Source organism: Silene latifolia, chromosome 8 (genome assembly GCF_048544455.1).
Source record: "Silene latifolia isolate original U9 population chromosome 8, ASM4854445v1, whole genome shotgun sequence".
Lineage (NCBI taxonomy): Eukaryota > Viridiplantae > Streptophyta > Magnoliopsida > Caryophyllales > Caryophyllaceae > Silene > Silene latifolia.
The window spans coordinates 56,874,785-56,892,336 of record NC_133533.1 but is presented as its reverse complement, the minus strand read 5'-3'; the positions used below and the strand labels follow the sequence as shown (position 1 = coordinate 56,892,336).

At 34.8% G+C, this 17,552-nt stretch overlaps 1 protein-coding gene across 1 annotated transcript; it reads left to right on the top strand.

Annotated features, from left to right (window-relative positions):
• The first annotated feature begins 261 nt into the window (after window positions 1-261).
• LOC141594369 (glutathione S-transferase) lies at window positions 262-4,589 on the top strand. Its single transcript, XM_074414440.1, has 3 exons — window positions 262-639; window positions 3,808-3,856; window positions 3,939-4,589. The coding sequence occupies exons 1-3, from the start codon at window positions 493-495 to the stop codon at window positions 4,394-4,396; spliced, it is 654 nt and encodes a 217-aa protein (XP_074270541.1). The 5' UTR covers window positions 262-492; the 3' UTR covers window positions 4,397-4,589.
• Window positions 4,590-17,552: the final 12,963 nt, after the last annotated feature.

The following is a 17,552-nucleotide window of genomic DNA, read 5'->3' as shown; positions in this document are numbered from 1 at the left end:
GATAATTTCATTGGACGAGTGTTACTTATATTTTATTTTGTATTTTAGCAGGCTTGAATGGGTCGTGCCACACATTTGGGTTACAACTCAGCCTGGTTCAGGGACAGGCTGGGCCAAAGCTTTTAGTGGGCTAGACAAGCTTTGGAAATGACGACCCGTAACTATTAGAAACCAAATCAACGTCAGAGTATAGGTATCCACGTTTGGAAGACCAATAAAGATGTAACATCTCAACAAGTTCCACTCCATTAAAAAGTCAACAACCATTAAAAAATTAGTCGACCATAGTACATGATAAAACAACTCATTCCAGGAAACGAATATACTATACTATAATGGTGGGAGTTAATAATAATATTGGAACCTAAACTATATACTAATTCAACATCTATAAATTCCACCTCCTTAAGAGACGTTGATTATCTCATTTCATTACATAATAATAATTCAATAACATCTCAAAGCAAGTAATTAATAGCAATAATAATAAAAATGACGATCAAGGTGCATGGAAACCCAATGTCCACCGCAACTCAACGTGTCTTGGTTGCGCTTCATGAAAAGCACCTTGATTTTGAGTTTGTACACATAGACATGGGTGCTGGTGCTCACAAACAGCCGCCTTACCTCGCCCTTAACGTATGTTCATGTCTTTTTTTTTCCTTCATATTTTGTTATTTACGACTTTTGACTCTATAGTCATCTTCCGACTTTCTATCTTAAACACCAAATCTTACTTGTGATGGTTTTTGACTTTTTTCAAAAGAGCTCTCACAACCCTCTCTCGGTTGTTCTTATTTTAATCGGTTGTGAGAGTTTTTTTTTTTGAACAATGAGAATTGATGTTAAAAATTCGTTCTTGATGGAGTACATAAATCTTAAATATTAGTATATTTCTTGGTTTTACATATTGAGTTCATTTGTATTTGTATAAGAGATTTAAGTGGTAGGATTAGAATTATCAATATTTGTGTCACACCAATTTTAGAATTTTATAGATGGGATGCATAAAATTCGGATCTATGAAAATTAAGAGACAAGCGTTGTTTGTTAAACGGCATATTGACCAGTTTTTAGCATATTCAAAGATTTTAGCATGTTTGACAAATCAATATGCTAATTTTAGTGTTTGGTAAATAGCATATTGAAACCCGAAATATGGGGTTATGTTGTTTTTCAATATGCTGGGGCATATTGTAAAATAGGAAATTTTTCTCCATTTTACAAAGAAAACTAACAATCTACTAATCGTAATCTGCTAATTACCAAACACTCAAATTAATCCTGTTAATTATAACTAGTATAGATCCCGCGCGAACGCGCGGTTTTGTAGATAGGCATATTAAAGAAAATAATAATTATATTAATAGTATTTAACTACAGTTGACATTTAATTATAAAATTTAAATTAGTAATGTTTTGTATAAAAAGGTAAAAAGAGCAAGTTCAAAACTTTTAATCCGTATAAGAATGACAGTTTTACTCGAACTATTTTGTTAACTTTGTTTTAAAAAAAATATTGTTATTATATCATTATATCGACTAAAGACGTAATATACCCGTTAAGTAATTATTGTAGCCATCAAGTTTAGTTTTAAAAATAATAATAATAGTAAAACATTGCTTTCACATCATGCTTATAATCAGTACAATTTCATTTGTGTAATAAAATAAGAATATTCTATTAATATGTCTAATCAAATTGAAAAAATATTACTCCTTTTAAATGGGCTAAAATTATATATTTATTGCCCCGTATATGAAATTAAACATTATGGCCCAATTTTAGATATGACATAATGAAGCCCAATTGTAGAGTAGTTTTCATTTAGGCGGGAAATATTGGAGCTTATTCTTTTAGTATAAGGGGGATTATTACTTTTAAATGGGCTAAAATTATATATTTATTACCCCGTATATGAAATTAAACATTATGGCTCAATTTTAGATATGACATAATGAAGCCCAATTGTAGAGTAGTTTTCATTTAGGTGGGAAAATATTGGAGATCTCTTATTCTTTTAGTATAAGGGGTATATGTTAGTCAAACCTTCTATAAAATTTGTCATTTATAATCTACTTTTGCAATCTGCTTATGCTGAAATTAATCCGCTGTTTACCAAATATGGCCAAAGTTCACGAAGACCCAATCACTAGACCAACTTGTTTATTGTGCTTCTTTATTTCTCGTAACTTTTAACAGCTATTTCTAGCTAGGATATAAGCTGATTAAGATGCATCTACTAAATCCATTTAAAAAGGCCTCTTATTTGTGTTGTCGTGAATATTTTCATTTTTTTAGGACAAATATAATATATTGTTTCTTGAAATTCGAGAAAATAACAAATACTACAACAATACTAACCCATTGTTTCAAGGGATTACACAAACAATTAGTCTCCCTTGTGACGGGTCACCATTTGTAGCGGATATTTTGTGAGTTAAAATGGTAACAAAATGGGTTAGTGGAGAAAGGGGACCACATGAATAGTGTTGCAGAGAGAGAAAAAGTGGGTACTTTGTGAGGTAAAATGGTATCCGTCACTCCAGAGTGACGGATATTGATGGTCACAAATGAGAATTGTGTTTACACAAATTACAGGGTAGGGATTGAGTGTATATAATCTTACAATCTTATCCTTGTGTTAGAAAAAGAGGTTGACTTGTGAGTAACCTGCTAGAATGAAAATTGTGACGAGATTCGCATTAAATGATCACCACTTTAGTGTAAAAAAAAATACAACTAACAATTTAATGAGTTATTTTATTTTATTTTACCATAATCCAGATTCAAAAAATAACGAGTCTTTCTTTGTTTGAAATGAAACTTGAAGAGAGAAAAAAATATATAAGTACTAAATATTTTAATATGACGGTAAGATTTTAATATAGTAGGTAAACAATAGGTCTTGGTATAGATGGGTGAGGCGAATAGACGGGTAAAGACCTCTAATAAAATGGGTAGGGGGACAAGGTTGGGCACCCCTCATGTGCTTCCCACTTTATGGCAAATAGGTATTTTGTGAGGGAAAGTGGTATCCGTCTATACGTATAGATGGATAGTGTCCGTCTATAATGAGAATTTGTGGTAGGTAAATTATTTAGAAATGAAGGGCTACCATGTTTGAATGTTAGTTGTACACTTGTATCCCTTACTTTACTCTAAAAAATCCTTGATAGACAAGAATTCATAGTCATGAGTTCTGAATGTAATGAATTTTATTGATCGTCTTTATGGAATCTCCGATTTATGAACTCGTCACAATAATTATGGTCGGTCAACTCTGTAACATGAAGACGTCGAATAGAAGGATCAAGGATACGTTGGATTTAGATTGAATATAGTAGTAATATGGGTAAGGCCCAATAGCCATGTTGGAAACAGAGTGTGTGGATCTGGCATTCATTATTCAATTAGTGTAGTGCTTATGACATGGTCCCCTGTTAACATGGAGTTGTATAATGCTAAGTCAAGTTAATTAAACAACTCTACCGACTACCCATCATATTATGGCATTTTACGAGTCAGTGTCATGGACTCCTGGTGATATTATTACAATTTCATTTCATGTCGATTTCGCTTTATTAACATTTATGATAAGGCTAGTTAATACACTGTGTTCCGATCAAAAAGTTATTTACCCTATACTCCGTATATTTTACAAGGGCAACAAATATTTATCGAGTATTGACTGAGACAAATGAAGTAACTGCATTGCTAAACTAACTAACTAACGTAGATTAATTTAATATCTGAAGATGGATGATTGGAATTTATAACTTGTTCCTTCTAATGTATGAATGCAGCCATTTGGTCAAGTGCCTGCTCTTGAGGATGGAGAAATCAAGCTTTTTGGTAATTTTCACTTAGCTCTTTCCTATTAATTCTACTTGATCACATTTTGTTTATTTGTAACAAAAATGTCATTCTGAAACAGAATCAAGAGCTATAACAAAGTACTTAGCATACACACACGATCACCAAAACGAGGGAACCTCATTGATTCACAAGGAGAAGCACGAAATGGCGGCTCAGTTAGTCTGGGAGGAGGTAGAAGCTCACCAGTTCGACCCAGTGGCCAGTAAACTGGCATGGGAGCTTGTTTTCAAGGGTATGTTTGGAATGCAGACCGATACAAGCGTGGTGGAGGAGAACGAGGCTAAGTTAGCTAAGGTCTTGGATGTGTATGAGGCGCGATTGGCCGTGTCAAAGTACTTGGGTGCTGATGACTCCTTCACATTAGTTGATCTTCATCACTTGCCACTATTGAGTTACTTAATGGGGACTCAAGTGAAGAAGGTGTTTGAAGAGAAGCCTCATGTGAGTGCTTGGTGTAAGGATATCTTAGCTAGGCCTTCTTGGGAGAAGACCTTGGCTCTTCAAAAGCAACCTTAATTATATTATGATGGAAGTATTTCATTAGCTTTCATATTGTAAGTCAAATGAAATTAATATTTCCAATTTCTAGTTTGTTTTGATTGTTGAGTAACTTGAATTCTGTTCTTGCTTTGCATGCTTTGTGTTGGTATGTTTTAATGTATTTTGTTCAAGTTGTGTTTATCATACGAATAATAATATTGGATGTCTGGATCAGAGTTCTTTGTATTTTTTACTTTAAATTTTACAATATTTAATTGACATTTTTATGACTATATGCATGTCTAATGGACTATAATAGTCATGTTATTAACCTTTTTTTAAAAAATGAGTTAGTGAGTGGTGACGCGCTTTCTTTATGTGTATAGTTATACCATTCGATTTATCCGTATTCGAGTTGAGGAGGACCTTTAAAGCGATAAACAAATGAGTTAATGACACTTAGTTGTAACATATATATGACCATTATTTATAATTATGTCGTTAAAGATTAGATGAGTTAATAATTCTAATATGTATGATGGCAAAGCCGACAGAAATAATTATCAAAATGTACTCCGTAGATTCAATCAATTATGTTTCGATAATTATCAAATTAGCTATTCATAATTAAAAGAAATTTGGAGCACGCCACCTACTCCTAAGAATTAAAGTCAAATTCATGACATGGAATTTGTGTTAATTAAAACCATACAGATGAGAGGAAATGCATGTGACATGCCCTTAGGCCTTAGCTCTATCGTTTTCATGTGATTACAAACAAACACATCAATTATGAATCAATCAAACAAATTATTAAACAAGGACTTATTAAGTCTTTCTAATTATTACCTTGATTTCTCGGAAAGAACTAGCATGTGCATAGGGAAGTAAACAAATGTGCAGATTGGCTAGCTAACGTGGGTGCTGCGTGTAATGCAGACTCAGCTTTCTTTTTTCGAAACACTTTTTAGGGTGTGTTTGGATAGGAAAAAAGGAGGGAAAGGGAGGAGAGGAGAACTGAGGGAAGGGAAAGGAAGGGAAGGAGAGGGAGAATGGAGGAGGTGATTTTCCCTCCAAATCTTGCCTATGTTGGTGGGGAAATAATTTGCCTTATAGAAGGGAAATGAAGGGATTCGTTTTCTCTCCCCTCCAAATCCTTCAACCTTCATTTTACTAACTATTACCAAGCTTCTAAGAGTCGTTGCAAATCAGTCGTTGGCTCTTGCCTATCATCCCGTCAATCATATATCATTCCCTCCCCTGTTTTGGTAAATATATATTTAGTTTATTCCATTTCCGTAAATACGATATTTCGTCAAGTGTATATAAACCTAGGAAACTATTGTAACAAACACACTGATAATAATATACTTGTCTTATACTTTCATCTATATACTCTCTTCTAATATGGTATCATTCAGCTAGGGTTTTCCTACATCTCGAATCATGCCGTCTTCTTCATTTTTTTCCGAAATTTCTTCACCATGATGTCGACACTACAAAATCTTCATCACATTCATATATTCATGTTGAAAATCCGGGTCATAGCATCACCCCTGTCGTCTTTAATGGAAATAACTACGATGAATGGTCTCGATCCTCTTACCTTGCTCTTATGGCTAAGGTAAACTCAGATACATTGACGGTTCCATTGTCAAACCACCCGCCACTACTGCCACCTTCGACACATGGCAATCGACCAATGCCTTGGTCACCATGTGGATCTTCAACACCATCGATTCTACTCTGCGTTCTCAAATCTCGCTTCGTGATGAGGCAAACAAGTATGGACAGATATCAAAACTCGTTTCTGTCAAATTAACGAGGCTAGACTTTATCAATTGCAGGCTGACTTATTGGCATGCCGTCAAGGACCAACGGAGTCTCTCGTCGCATACTATGGCCGTATGACAACAATTTGGAACGCTATTTCCGAACTCGATGCCCTACCGTCTTGCCGTCTTGCTCGTGCAATCCATGCACTTGTGACTGGTTGTCTCTCATCACTGCCGGGCGAGAAAAAAGGAAAGTACGTGACTTTTTAATGGGTCTTGATGACCATTTTGCTAATACTCGTTCGCAAATTATCGGTATTAATCCTCTTCCGTCTCTTGATCTTATTTATAATCGTCTTTTGCAAGACGAGGGAGTCCGTAATATAGAAAACCCCATCCTCGAATCCACCCCTACTGCCATGGCTTTCGCTGATCGTACCCACCATAGTTCACGGCAGTCAGGGGGAGGGCGTAGTGACAATAAGACCGAACATCATAACCCGTCTGAACCTTCTAAATATTATTTCATCGCTTGTCAAAAACCGGGTCACAGTCTTAAGTTTTGCTATCAAGTCACAGGCAATTTTCCCGAATGGTGGGGAGATCGTCCCCGTCATCGTATATACATCGACCCCAATGCTACTGATTTAAGTGGCGCTGTTTTTGTACCGGGCTCGAAAGGAAAAACAGGGGCAGACCGTTCCAAACCCATGTTTTCTGGTCCGCCTCCCAAAGCCCATATGGCGTCTGTCAACACAGGTGCATCATCATCATCGCAGCCGCCCTTATCTAAGTTCGACAAAATCGATCTTAATTCACTAACACCGGCCGAGCTGGAGGAATTGGGTAAAATGTTACAGACTCGTCAATCTGAGCATTCCCCGTCTTAATGGTAATTTGTCTCCCTTTACTTGGATAATTGACACTGGCGCATCCCACCATATGTCGGGTTGTCTTTCGTATTTTCGAAGTTACGATCGATTAAACCCATCTCGGTTGGTCTATCGAATGGTGATCTCACGATCCTACTCAAAGCGGCGATGTCAAATTATCATCTCGTCTTATTTTACATATGTTCTTAATGCAGCTAACTTAAATTGCAATTTAATTTCTGTTTCAAGTCTTCTAATCGATACTACTTTAACCATTCAATTTTCTCATAATTTATGTTTCATTCAGGACCGTATCTCGAAGACGGTGATTGGGGGAGTGAGCAATACGAGGGCCTTTACTACCTGAAAAGTGTCCGCAACGAGAAAGCACGTGCCTGTTTGACCGGTTCTCCTAATCCCACTAAGCTATGGCATCGTAGGTTGTGGCACCCCTCTTCCAATATTCCCGTTTTTTGCATTTTTTTAATAAACTTTCTCGAACTTCAGATGCTTTTCATAGCAAAATTTGTGATATTTGTTTGCGCGCGTAACAAACTCGCGAACACTTTACTTCAAGTACTAGTCATGCCACTTATTTATTTTATCTTATCCATTGTGATTTATGGGGGCCGTACTTGTAACAACCCGGATTATAAAACAAAGAATATAACTTATTATAAATAAATATCAGAGTATAATACTGATAAAAAGGTCAAGGTGGCGGAAATACCTGACCAATCCGGTTCGCTACTAAAATCCAAAACAACTAATACATTATTCAAGGGTTCTCTAAACATGAAAACAAACTCCTAATTTATTATTAAGCTCGCTTCGCACATTCCCCAAGCAAGCATCATCCAAACAGCAAACATCTGAACAACCCGAGAAAGGGGGTCGACAATCAGTCGGGAGTAACTAGATGCTCTCCTAGTCATGTTTACAACACTTGAATATAACTAACAATCAATAACAATTGTAATGTAAAACTAGTAAACATATGAGACCATCTATACTCATGAAGACTCATCACCAATCTTACCATCAAACAAGATCATATTAGGATAACCACCTAATTAAAAATTCCAAAACTAAACCACATGAGACGACACATGACAACAACCCATGTTATGACACCATGTAGAAACTTAGGACAATCAAACTCGATGTAACCACAACCAAACCAAACAACCCTCAGAGCGTATAACGAACTGCCTCTGACTAATGGAGCGTATAACGAACTGCCTCCAACCAATAGAGTGTATAACGAACTGCCCCTAGCAACAAACACGATGTATAGAATGAACGTCGTTAGAGCGTATAACGAACTGCCTCTAACCACTAGAGCGTATAACGAAGTGCCTCTAGACATGAAGCGTATAACGAACTGCCTCCATAATCGATATGGACCGTATAACGAACTGCATCCACACTATATGTAGCGTATAACCACTGCCTACATGCCTAAGACCTGGCCAGACCTCTCGGTGAAACACAGAGCGTATAACGAACTGCCTCTGCTACACCGAACGACACACGGGGACCAGAGCGTATAACGAACTGCCTCTGACCAATCCCGAACATAGATCTTAATAATCCCCTAAGGGTAGCGTTTGTTCATTCCGATAGTATATAACTGATACTATCGTCATCTATACAACCAACCAAATAATAAGTACACGGTATAACTGACAGCACCAACAAAGCATGAACAAACATCACGATTCGACTCGTAGAATAGTGTAACTAACTGTACCACTTATCATATGAATAGAGTAACCAAAGACATAAGCTAACATAATGTTATACTACAACTGGATATAACTCTATATATGAAACAATTACTAATGATCAATGTTATAGTAACCTTAACCATAACATGAATTTTAGATGTGAGGCTATACTAACCTCGACTATAACTTCAACATATATAACTTGAAGTTATACTTACCTCAACTATAACCTTGACACGCAACTCAAAGTTATACTAGTTACAGCCATAACCTTGAGCCATAAATCTCAGGGTACATTAGTTCCAGCTATAACCTTACATCGTACTTCAATGTTATAGTAGCTTCAGCCATAACTAGAGTAACTACCCAAAGTTGTATTAACTTTAACTATAACACATGAATCATAATCAAGGTTATACTAGCTTTAGCGCGCTATAACTTTGGAGAGCACCCTTGGCCGCCTATCATGCCGCCATTAGGGTTCACTCGTAAACCCTAATTACGCTCATGACACCCATATTTAATGCATAAGCAACATATGACATGTAATTAATGCAAAAAACGTATACAACCATGCGAAACACATTTAATCATGATAACAAATAATCAAACATGTACCAATCATGTAAAACAATCATTAAATCATATTAATTACATCAATTGTCATAAACACAATTAAAAGAGAAACACCTAGTTACCTTTTTAGCAATTAATGAAAACCTTCATAAAGAAAACGACCAACAAAGCCTTGTCTCCAACACGTGTCAATGTCCCACAAATCAACTTAAGGAATATTCGAATCCAAATCCGTGAAAGCACCATACAAATACTGTTTTTCTTCTTTACCCATTAAAATAAGAGAACATAAAGGTAGGTCTAAAGGTTCATACAAATAATTCTCATAAAATTATTTGGAGAAGAATATGTTGTAAAGATAAGAGCAAGGATTGTGAAAATATAATTTTCTTTTGAATTGGGAAGAAGGAAAGATATTCAACAATGAAGTCAAAGGTAGAAAAGAAGAACAAAAGAGAGAAAGAGAGGAAAGTCGTGCGGCACTTTCACGTGTGAAACCAAAATAGGTTGACCTAGTTGCTTGCTAGGTTAATTCTATTTATAAGGAGATTAACTAATGGGCTTTAGGTTCATTAGCTCATACAATGGATTATCTGATTATAAATCTGATTGGTCCATATTAAAACGTAATGAGAGCTTATATAAGAAAAGTAATTATTAAATTAAAATAATCAAATCGTGCCCGGACATTTTAACCCTTCCAAAAGTAGATTAAAATGAGAAATAATAAAATAGAGAACGAAAACGATAAATATAAATATTTCCAAAATACATTAATACACTTCGAAATAATTAATTTAATAAAATACTTTTATAATAAAATATTATTATAAAATACGGGGTGTTACAGTACTCCAAAAATGCTTCTTGTGGGTCTCAACATTTTTTAACCATTGTAAAAGATTTTTCACGCTCTACATGAGTCTATCTTTTACGCCACAAAAGTGATACAAGACAAACGACGTTAAATTTTTTCGCTATGATAGAACGTCAATTTGAAAAGAAAATATAAATTTTACGGACTGGCAATGGTACAGAATTTCGACCTCTTATACCTTATTTTCACGAAAATGGGATTTTGTTTCAATCATCTAACGTCGACACCCCCTAACAAAATGGTCGGGTGGAATGTAAACATAGACACATTTTAAATGTCGCACGAGCTCTCCTTTTTCAAGCTAGCTTACCCTTATATTTTTGGGAGAATGTGTCTTAAGTGCGGTTTACTTAATAAATCGTACTCCGACACCACTTGTAAATGGCAAAACACCCTACGAAATGATTTTTAACAAACCACCCCCTTCGAAAATATTCGAATCTTTGGTTGACTCGCATATGCTCGTACATTAAATCGCTCACGCGATAAATTCGCTTCTCGAAGACGCAAGTGTGTCTTTATTGGTTACTCATTTGGGAAGAAGGGGTGGCGTCTTTTCGATTTGGACACTGGATCCTATTTTGAGTCTCGTGATGTCTTTATAGAAACCGAATTTCCATATAAACATCTCAATATACATGAACTTGATAACAACCCATCTTCTTTCATTCACGACACCTCGCAATCTAGTGACGATCCCATCTTGCTCTTATCTCCACCACATGTTAATTACCTCGACAACACCCCAAGACACGACATCCCCTACCACAACCCCGTCTGACCTGTCTACAACCCCGACTGACCCGTCTTCATCCACCATAACCATGACTCAACCGTCCAACACTAAGACTACCGACCAAGACAACTCCACAAGTTTGACCGATCAGCCACAATTGGAACGGGGACACCGACTCAAAACTCCTAATTCTAACCTCAAAGACTTTGTTCTATCAAATTCTGCTCATCCATCGTTGAACTCACTTGTTGCCACACCATCGTCTTCAGATACCATCTATCCTATTTCTCATTATATTAATTACAACAAGTTTTCTCCTAAGCATCAAGTTTTTTTGTCGGTCGTGACCAAACACCACGAGCCAAGTTTTTATAAAGATGCAGTGCAGGTCCCGAAATGGCGCGAAGCTATGAAAATGGAAATGGATGCTCATGAAAAGAATAACACGTGGACTCTCGAACACTTACCTCCTAACAAGAAAGCCATTGGCTCAAAGTGGGTATACAAGATTAAATACAACGCCGATGGTTCCATTGAACAGTACAAGGCTCGATTGATCGTAATGGGTAATCGACAAGTTGAAGGTTTCGATTATAATGAAACCTTTTCCCCTACAATTAAGTTGGTAATAGCTGTTCGCACATTGCTCGTTATCACCGCCGCTAAACAGTGGGTCATCCATCAAATGGACGTTCATAACGCCTTTCTCCATGACGAGCTTCATGAAGAAATATACATGAAACCGCCACCGGGTTTTCTCCCCTACAATGATGGGAAAGTTTGTCGCTTAAGAAAGTCTCTCTACGGGCCCCGTCAAGCCCCTCGGTGTTGGTACACCAAGCTTGCTTCCGCTCTCCTACAATATGGGTTCCAACAATGCCCGTATGATCATTCATTGTTCTCCATCTCTCGTCTCAATACCGAGGTACACGTCCTCGTCTATGTTGATGATTTGGTCATTTGTGGTAATGATTCAGGCTTTATCGACAAATTCAAAGATTACTTAAGCAAATGTTTTCATATGAAAGACCTTAGGACAATTAAGTATTTTCTTGGTCTTGAAATTGCTCGACAAAAATCTGGGGTTTTTATCTCACAACGGAAATATGCATTTGACATCTTGAGTGAAACGGGTCTACTTGGGACAAAGCCCACGTGTACTCCTATGGAACAAAACCACCGTCTTGATCTTTCAAAAGCCGATCCAATGTCCAATCCACAACCGTATCATCGCCTCGTGGGCCGTCTTGTCTATCTCACCATTACACGCCCCGAGTTGACGTACTCGGTCCATACTCTTGCGCAATTCATGAATAACCCTACCAGCGACCATTGGAACGCATCTTTAAATGTTGTTCGATATTTAAAGAACTCCCCAGGATAAGGCATCCTACTTCGCTCTGATAATGATTTATGCCTCAACGCATACTGCGATGTCGACTACGCCACCGATCCAAACAACCGTCGCTCCCTGTCAGCCTACATCATGTTTTTGGGTTCCTCACCCATCTCATGGAAAACAAAGAAACAAGCTATTGTGTCGCGATCCTCCGCGGAATCAGAATACAGGGCAATGGCATTCACGGTTTGTAAGCTTAAATGGCTAAAAGGCTTACTTCAGTCCCTTGGCATACATCATCCTCAGCCCATTCAACTTCGATGAGATTGCAAGTCGGCACTTTACATTGCCCGGAATCCGGTATTTCACGAGCGCACAAAGCATATCAAAGTTGACTGTCACTTCATCCGCGACGAGATTAAAAAAGGTGTCATCGCCCCAAGCTATGTTCACACCAAAGCAAAACTCGCGGACATACTTACTAAAGCTCTAGGTCGCGCCTCATTTGATGACCTAAGAGCCGTTGCAAATCAGCCAAAGAGCCGTTTTCTCTTGCCTATCATCCCGTCAATCATATATCATTCCTTCCCCTGTTTTGGTAAATATATACTCCCTCCAATCCAATCCAAACTACCCACTTACTTTTTGGAGGTCAAAATTTAAAACGTTTGACCGTTAATTCACAGAAAAATATAAAACTTTGAACGATAAAATTTACATATTTAGTTGTATTATTAAAATATATTTCATAAATTATATTTTTTGCAAAAAAAAAAAATTATATACAATGGAAGAAAAACGCGGTCAAAGTGTCGTCTCGAAGACCACCCAAAAGCAAGTGGGTAGTTTGGATTGGATTGGAGGGAGCATTTAGTTTATTCCGTTTCCGTAAATACAATATTCCGTCAAGTGTATATAAACCTAGGAAACTATTGTAACAAACATACTGATAATAATATACGTGTCTTATACTTTCATCAATACTAGGTTTAAACCCGTAAAAATTCACGGGATTGCTTTAAAAATTTTAATATTAATTACATGGAAAACTTACTCCTTACTTAATAGCTCATTTTATATAATTATAACACTTTGTTAATAGTCATGATAATGTCAATACGTAATGACGATAAACATAGTTATATATGTTCGAAAATGAAAGAAAAAATTAGATTTTATTATTTTGTTATTGTTAAGAATACTAAAATAATAATTATGATTTTTTAATTATTGGGAAATCATATTCATAAGATCGTGCGACAAATAAACCTATTATCATTAGCTAAATCTTTACATGCCCTGAAAAATCATTTCGAAGTTGGGTGTATAAGTAATGAGTACATTGACTCAAAATTGCTAATTTTAAATTGGGAGTGACTGTAGTCTGAAAATCAGAAACTTAATTCCATTTAAACTGCTCATTTTTAAATAAAGCTAATATTTAATAAAATTATAACATATTCAAATTTACCAATATTTTTCACGCATTGATCTTTTTATAATATTGACAAATATGGTTATTATAGTATGTATAAAATTTTCTAACATTTTCGGAAAATATTTTACCCATTTTATGTGAAAAATATTTTAATTTATTTCCTAAAAGAATAGCAAATATATATTTTTGAATTTAGTGAATCATTAATAAAATCCTTATTTTAGTTGTTTTAGAAGTGTGAACATTTAAATTTGAATTTTCCAAATATAATAGAGAATAGCATGTAAATTCTATGTTTATAATAGGTAACTTTTAATTACTCTCTAGATTTATTTATTTTCCTTATATAACTGTTTTCTGAATAAGTGACATGTCAACTTTTGATGAAAATCTATCCTGCCACATCAGCAACTTGGCTATTGCATTAAAGAAATATATGATATGATTGTTATGAAATATTATTAATTAAGATATTATATGGATGTCCATATCTTAGAATATTCTAAAATATATTATCTTATGGAAACTCTTTCCCATTGTATTGTATATATATACCTTTCATAATGGAATGATAATACAGTTCTGTCTCTCTCTTTTCTCTCTTTCTTTTCTCTCTAACTTTCTCTTGTCTTTATTTCACAACACGTGTAAATTTATCTTATGGAAACTCTTTTCTCTCTATTGTATATATATACCTTTCATAAAGTCTCTCGTGTAAATTTATTAAAGGCAAGACATTACACGAAGACTAAGTATATTTGATATTGGAGATCACAGTTTGATTATTGTATGGAATCGTTAGTCTCCAAATTGAGCATCGTGATTCAGCACATTGAAAAACCAACTGCATAAGACAATTAAGGTGGATATAATGATTTATTGCCCATTAAATCTATCTGGTATAGTTAGTTTTTATCACCTTACGGGGAGAATATGATAAGGAAAAGCCGGTAAAAACAAACAAGTACATTATTCCCGACTGGACCTGAAGTTCAGTGGTTTGTTTTCAATATGAAATACATCAAATAGAGGTTCATGGAATTAGAAATGATGGTATTCATTTGGTTATGAAGATGTATTATGATACCACTTTCATCACCTTATCAAAATATGTTCATACATTGAAATCTATGATTTAATTATAGACAGATTAGCCTTATATGTGGTATAGCGAGCTATAAATTAGTCATAAAAAATATATGTAATGAAAAGTAGATTCTTGCCGAATTGAACAATAACAACACCTGAAAGGTAGTGTGAAAGTCATATCGGTTCACATATTTCAAGTAATAAGAAAATGGCAAGCATGAGCAGTTGATACTCCGATGAAGTAAAGAAATTTGGATGTCCTGAAAGTGACATAGATATCTGAATGATAATAGATGGCTTATATAGAAAAGGAATGGTACACATTCAGATATTACTGAGTAATACTGAGAATATCGCGAGATGTTGAAATTATATATTGATATATTTAAGGAACCGGTATGCGTTTGCGCGCGGAATATAATGGATTAGATAATAGGGATCTTATAAATAAGTCCAATTTTATTGTCAACACATAATCAATGATTGTGAATGAGCTCATGGACCTGAAGTCCATTCATTGACCTGAAGTCAATTTAAGTTATGAATATTGGAAAAAGAAATTGTACAGTTTACAATTTGCATTATCGAGTCATCATCATGTGCATATAGATTGAAAGTTCATCATTGCATTTAGTTTTATTATATACATTATTAATATTATTGCATTGTTTTAGAATATGTTATTTAGAAATTTGTTTCATATCATATGCATGCACGTGATTAATTATATTGTTATATTTGATAAATGTTTAAAAAGAAGAAATGTTATCTTACAAGATATTCCAACGAGGATAACTCCCTATAAGAGCCTCTTGAGTTTTGGGAACTCATGATTATATATGAATCTCTACGACACGATTGAAATATTATCGTGATTATTTCCAAAATGGAATATTTAAATTCATGTAGAGTTTACTTGAAGGAAATTATTATTGTCTCAACCTGAAGTTTGAGCATATGAGAATAATGATGTAAATGAGCTTCATGCTAAACATGTGAAATTAGTTTGTGGTCCAGAAGTACCATAACGATTGGAAAATAATGTAGTCAAAATCTACAATGAGAATGTCAATCCATACATATGTGGTTTAGCAAAGAAAATAGCTCAAAGGAATTGGATGATGTATTCAATAGTTATCGGATTGATTCTCCTTAATACAAGGAATTAAGGAATGATGGCTACACTCTTTTTCCCTTCGACTAAGTTTTTTTGTCCCAATGGGTTTTTCCTAGCAATGTTTTTAACGAGGTAGCACAATAAGCGCATTGATACGCTATGATTATTAAGATGAGTTATTCTTAATATACGAAGTATAATGTTATGTCATCTATGAAGAAGTTTCATATCACTATTGTGGAAATATTATTTGAAATGAAGATCCAAGAGTCATCACAAATTACTACACCCAGATTGTGAGAATTAAAGAAATATGAAGATTGAAATTATCAAGGATTTGAAGATATCAAGTTTATCAACTACAGTGGATTTTATTCAACTATCGAGACGAGAAGTTACGTTAAAGTATGGTTCATTTCAAGATTTATCAAGTTATGTAATCATCAGGGGGAGTTGACACGCGCTGTACTCTTTTTCCTTATCCGTGGTTTTGTCCCACTGGGTTTTCCATGGAAAGGTTTTAACGAGGCAGCTATTATTATGCCTGTTTGAAGATTATTGTACTCTTTTTCTTTCTAATATTTTTTTCCACAGGGTTTTTCTAGTAAGGTTTTTAACGAGGCATTTTCTTCAGTAATGGACATTCAAGGGGAAGTGTTATGAAATATTATTAATGAAGATATTATATGAATGTCCATATCTTAAAATACTTTAAAATATATTATCTTATGGAAACTCTTTCCCATTGTATTGTATATATATACATTTCATAATGGAATGATAATACAGTTTTGTCTCTCTCTTTTCTCTCTAACTTTCTCTTATCTTTATTTCACAACAATGATGATATATGATATGATACTCTCTTCTAATACTAACCAAACAATGGATTTCTTATCCTTCTAATTCCTCTCCTCCCTTTCTTTCCAAATCTCTCAATCTAAACACACCCTTAAAGCAATAACAATGATAAGATTTCTCCTCAATGATAAAATTTCTTTTATGTAAGAAATTGATTCTCTACTTTAAAAATCAATTTCATGTAAGAAACTTCTTATTTGGTAAATAATTGAGCAAGAAGATCGAAGTTTCATATATAGTGTTGTATGAAATTTGTAACATTTTGTCTAAAAAGAAATTTGTAACATTATCTTATCTTTATTGCGCTTTGAATGCACTCAAGAAAAGTCTATGAATTCATGCACTATAACTATCCAACACGGCATTTCCTCGTTCAATAAGACCATCCCCAAGCAAGGGTCGCCTTAACTAGGTCACCATCCCATTTTACTCTTAATCACACCTTATTAATCTCGACCCACTTTTACCCTCCTCCAAACAGAAACACGACCAGCCACCAACCCAATCATTTTTTTTACTTTCCAACAATTCTAATCATTTCCCACATTCTTTACCCCACCAAAACCTCTCACATACTTTTCAATTATTATTTACTAAGAAATTATAAATAAGTTAATTTTGTGATTTTGTAAATATTTTAATAAATTAATAACTAGTCTAATATGATAAGTATTTTAAATTTATTTCGTACTTAGGAAAAAAAATACAATGTTAAAATTTTAAAAGATAAAAGAGGACTTCTTTTTACGAAACTAAATATGTTCAATGAGATCATTTTTTCC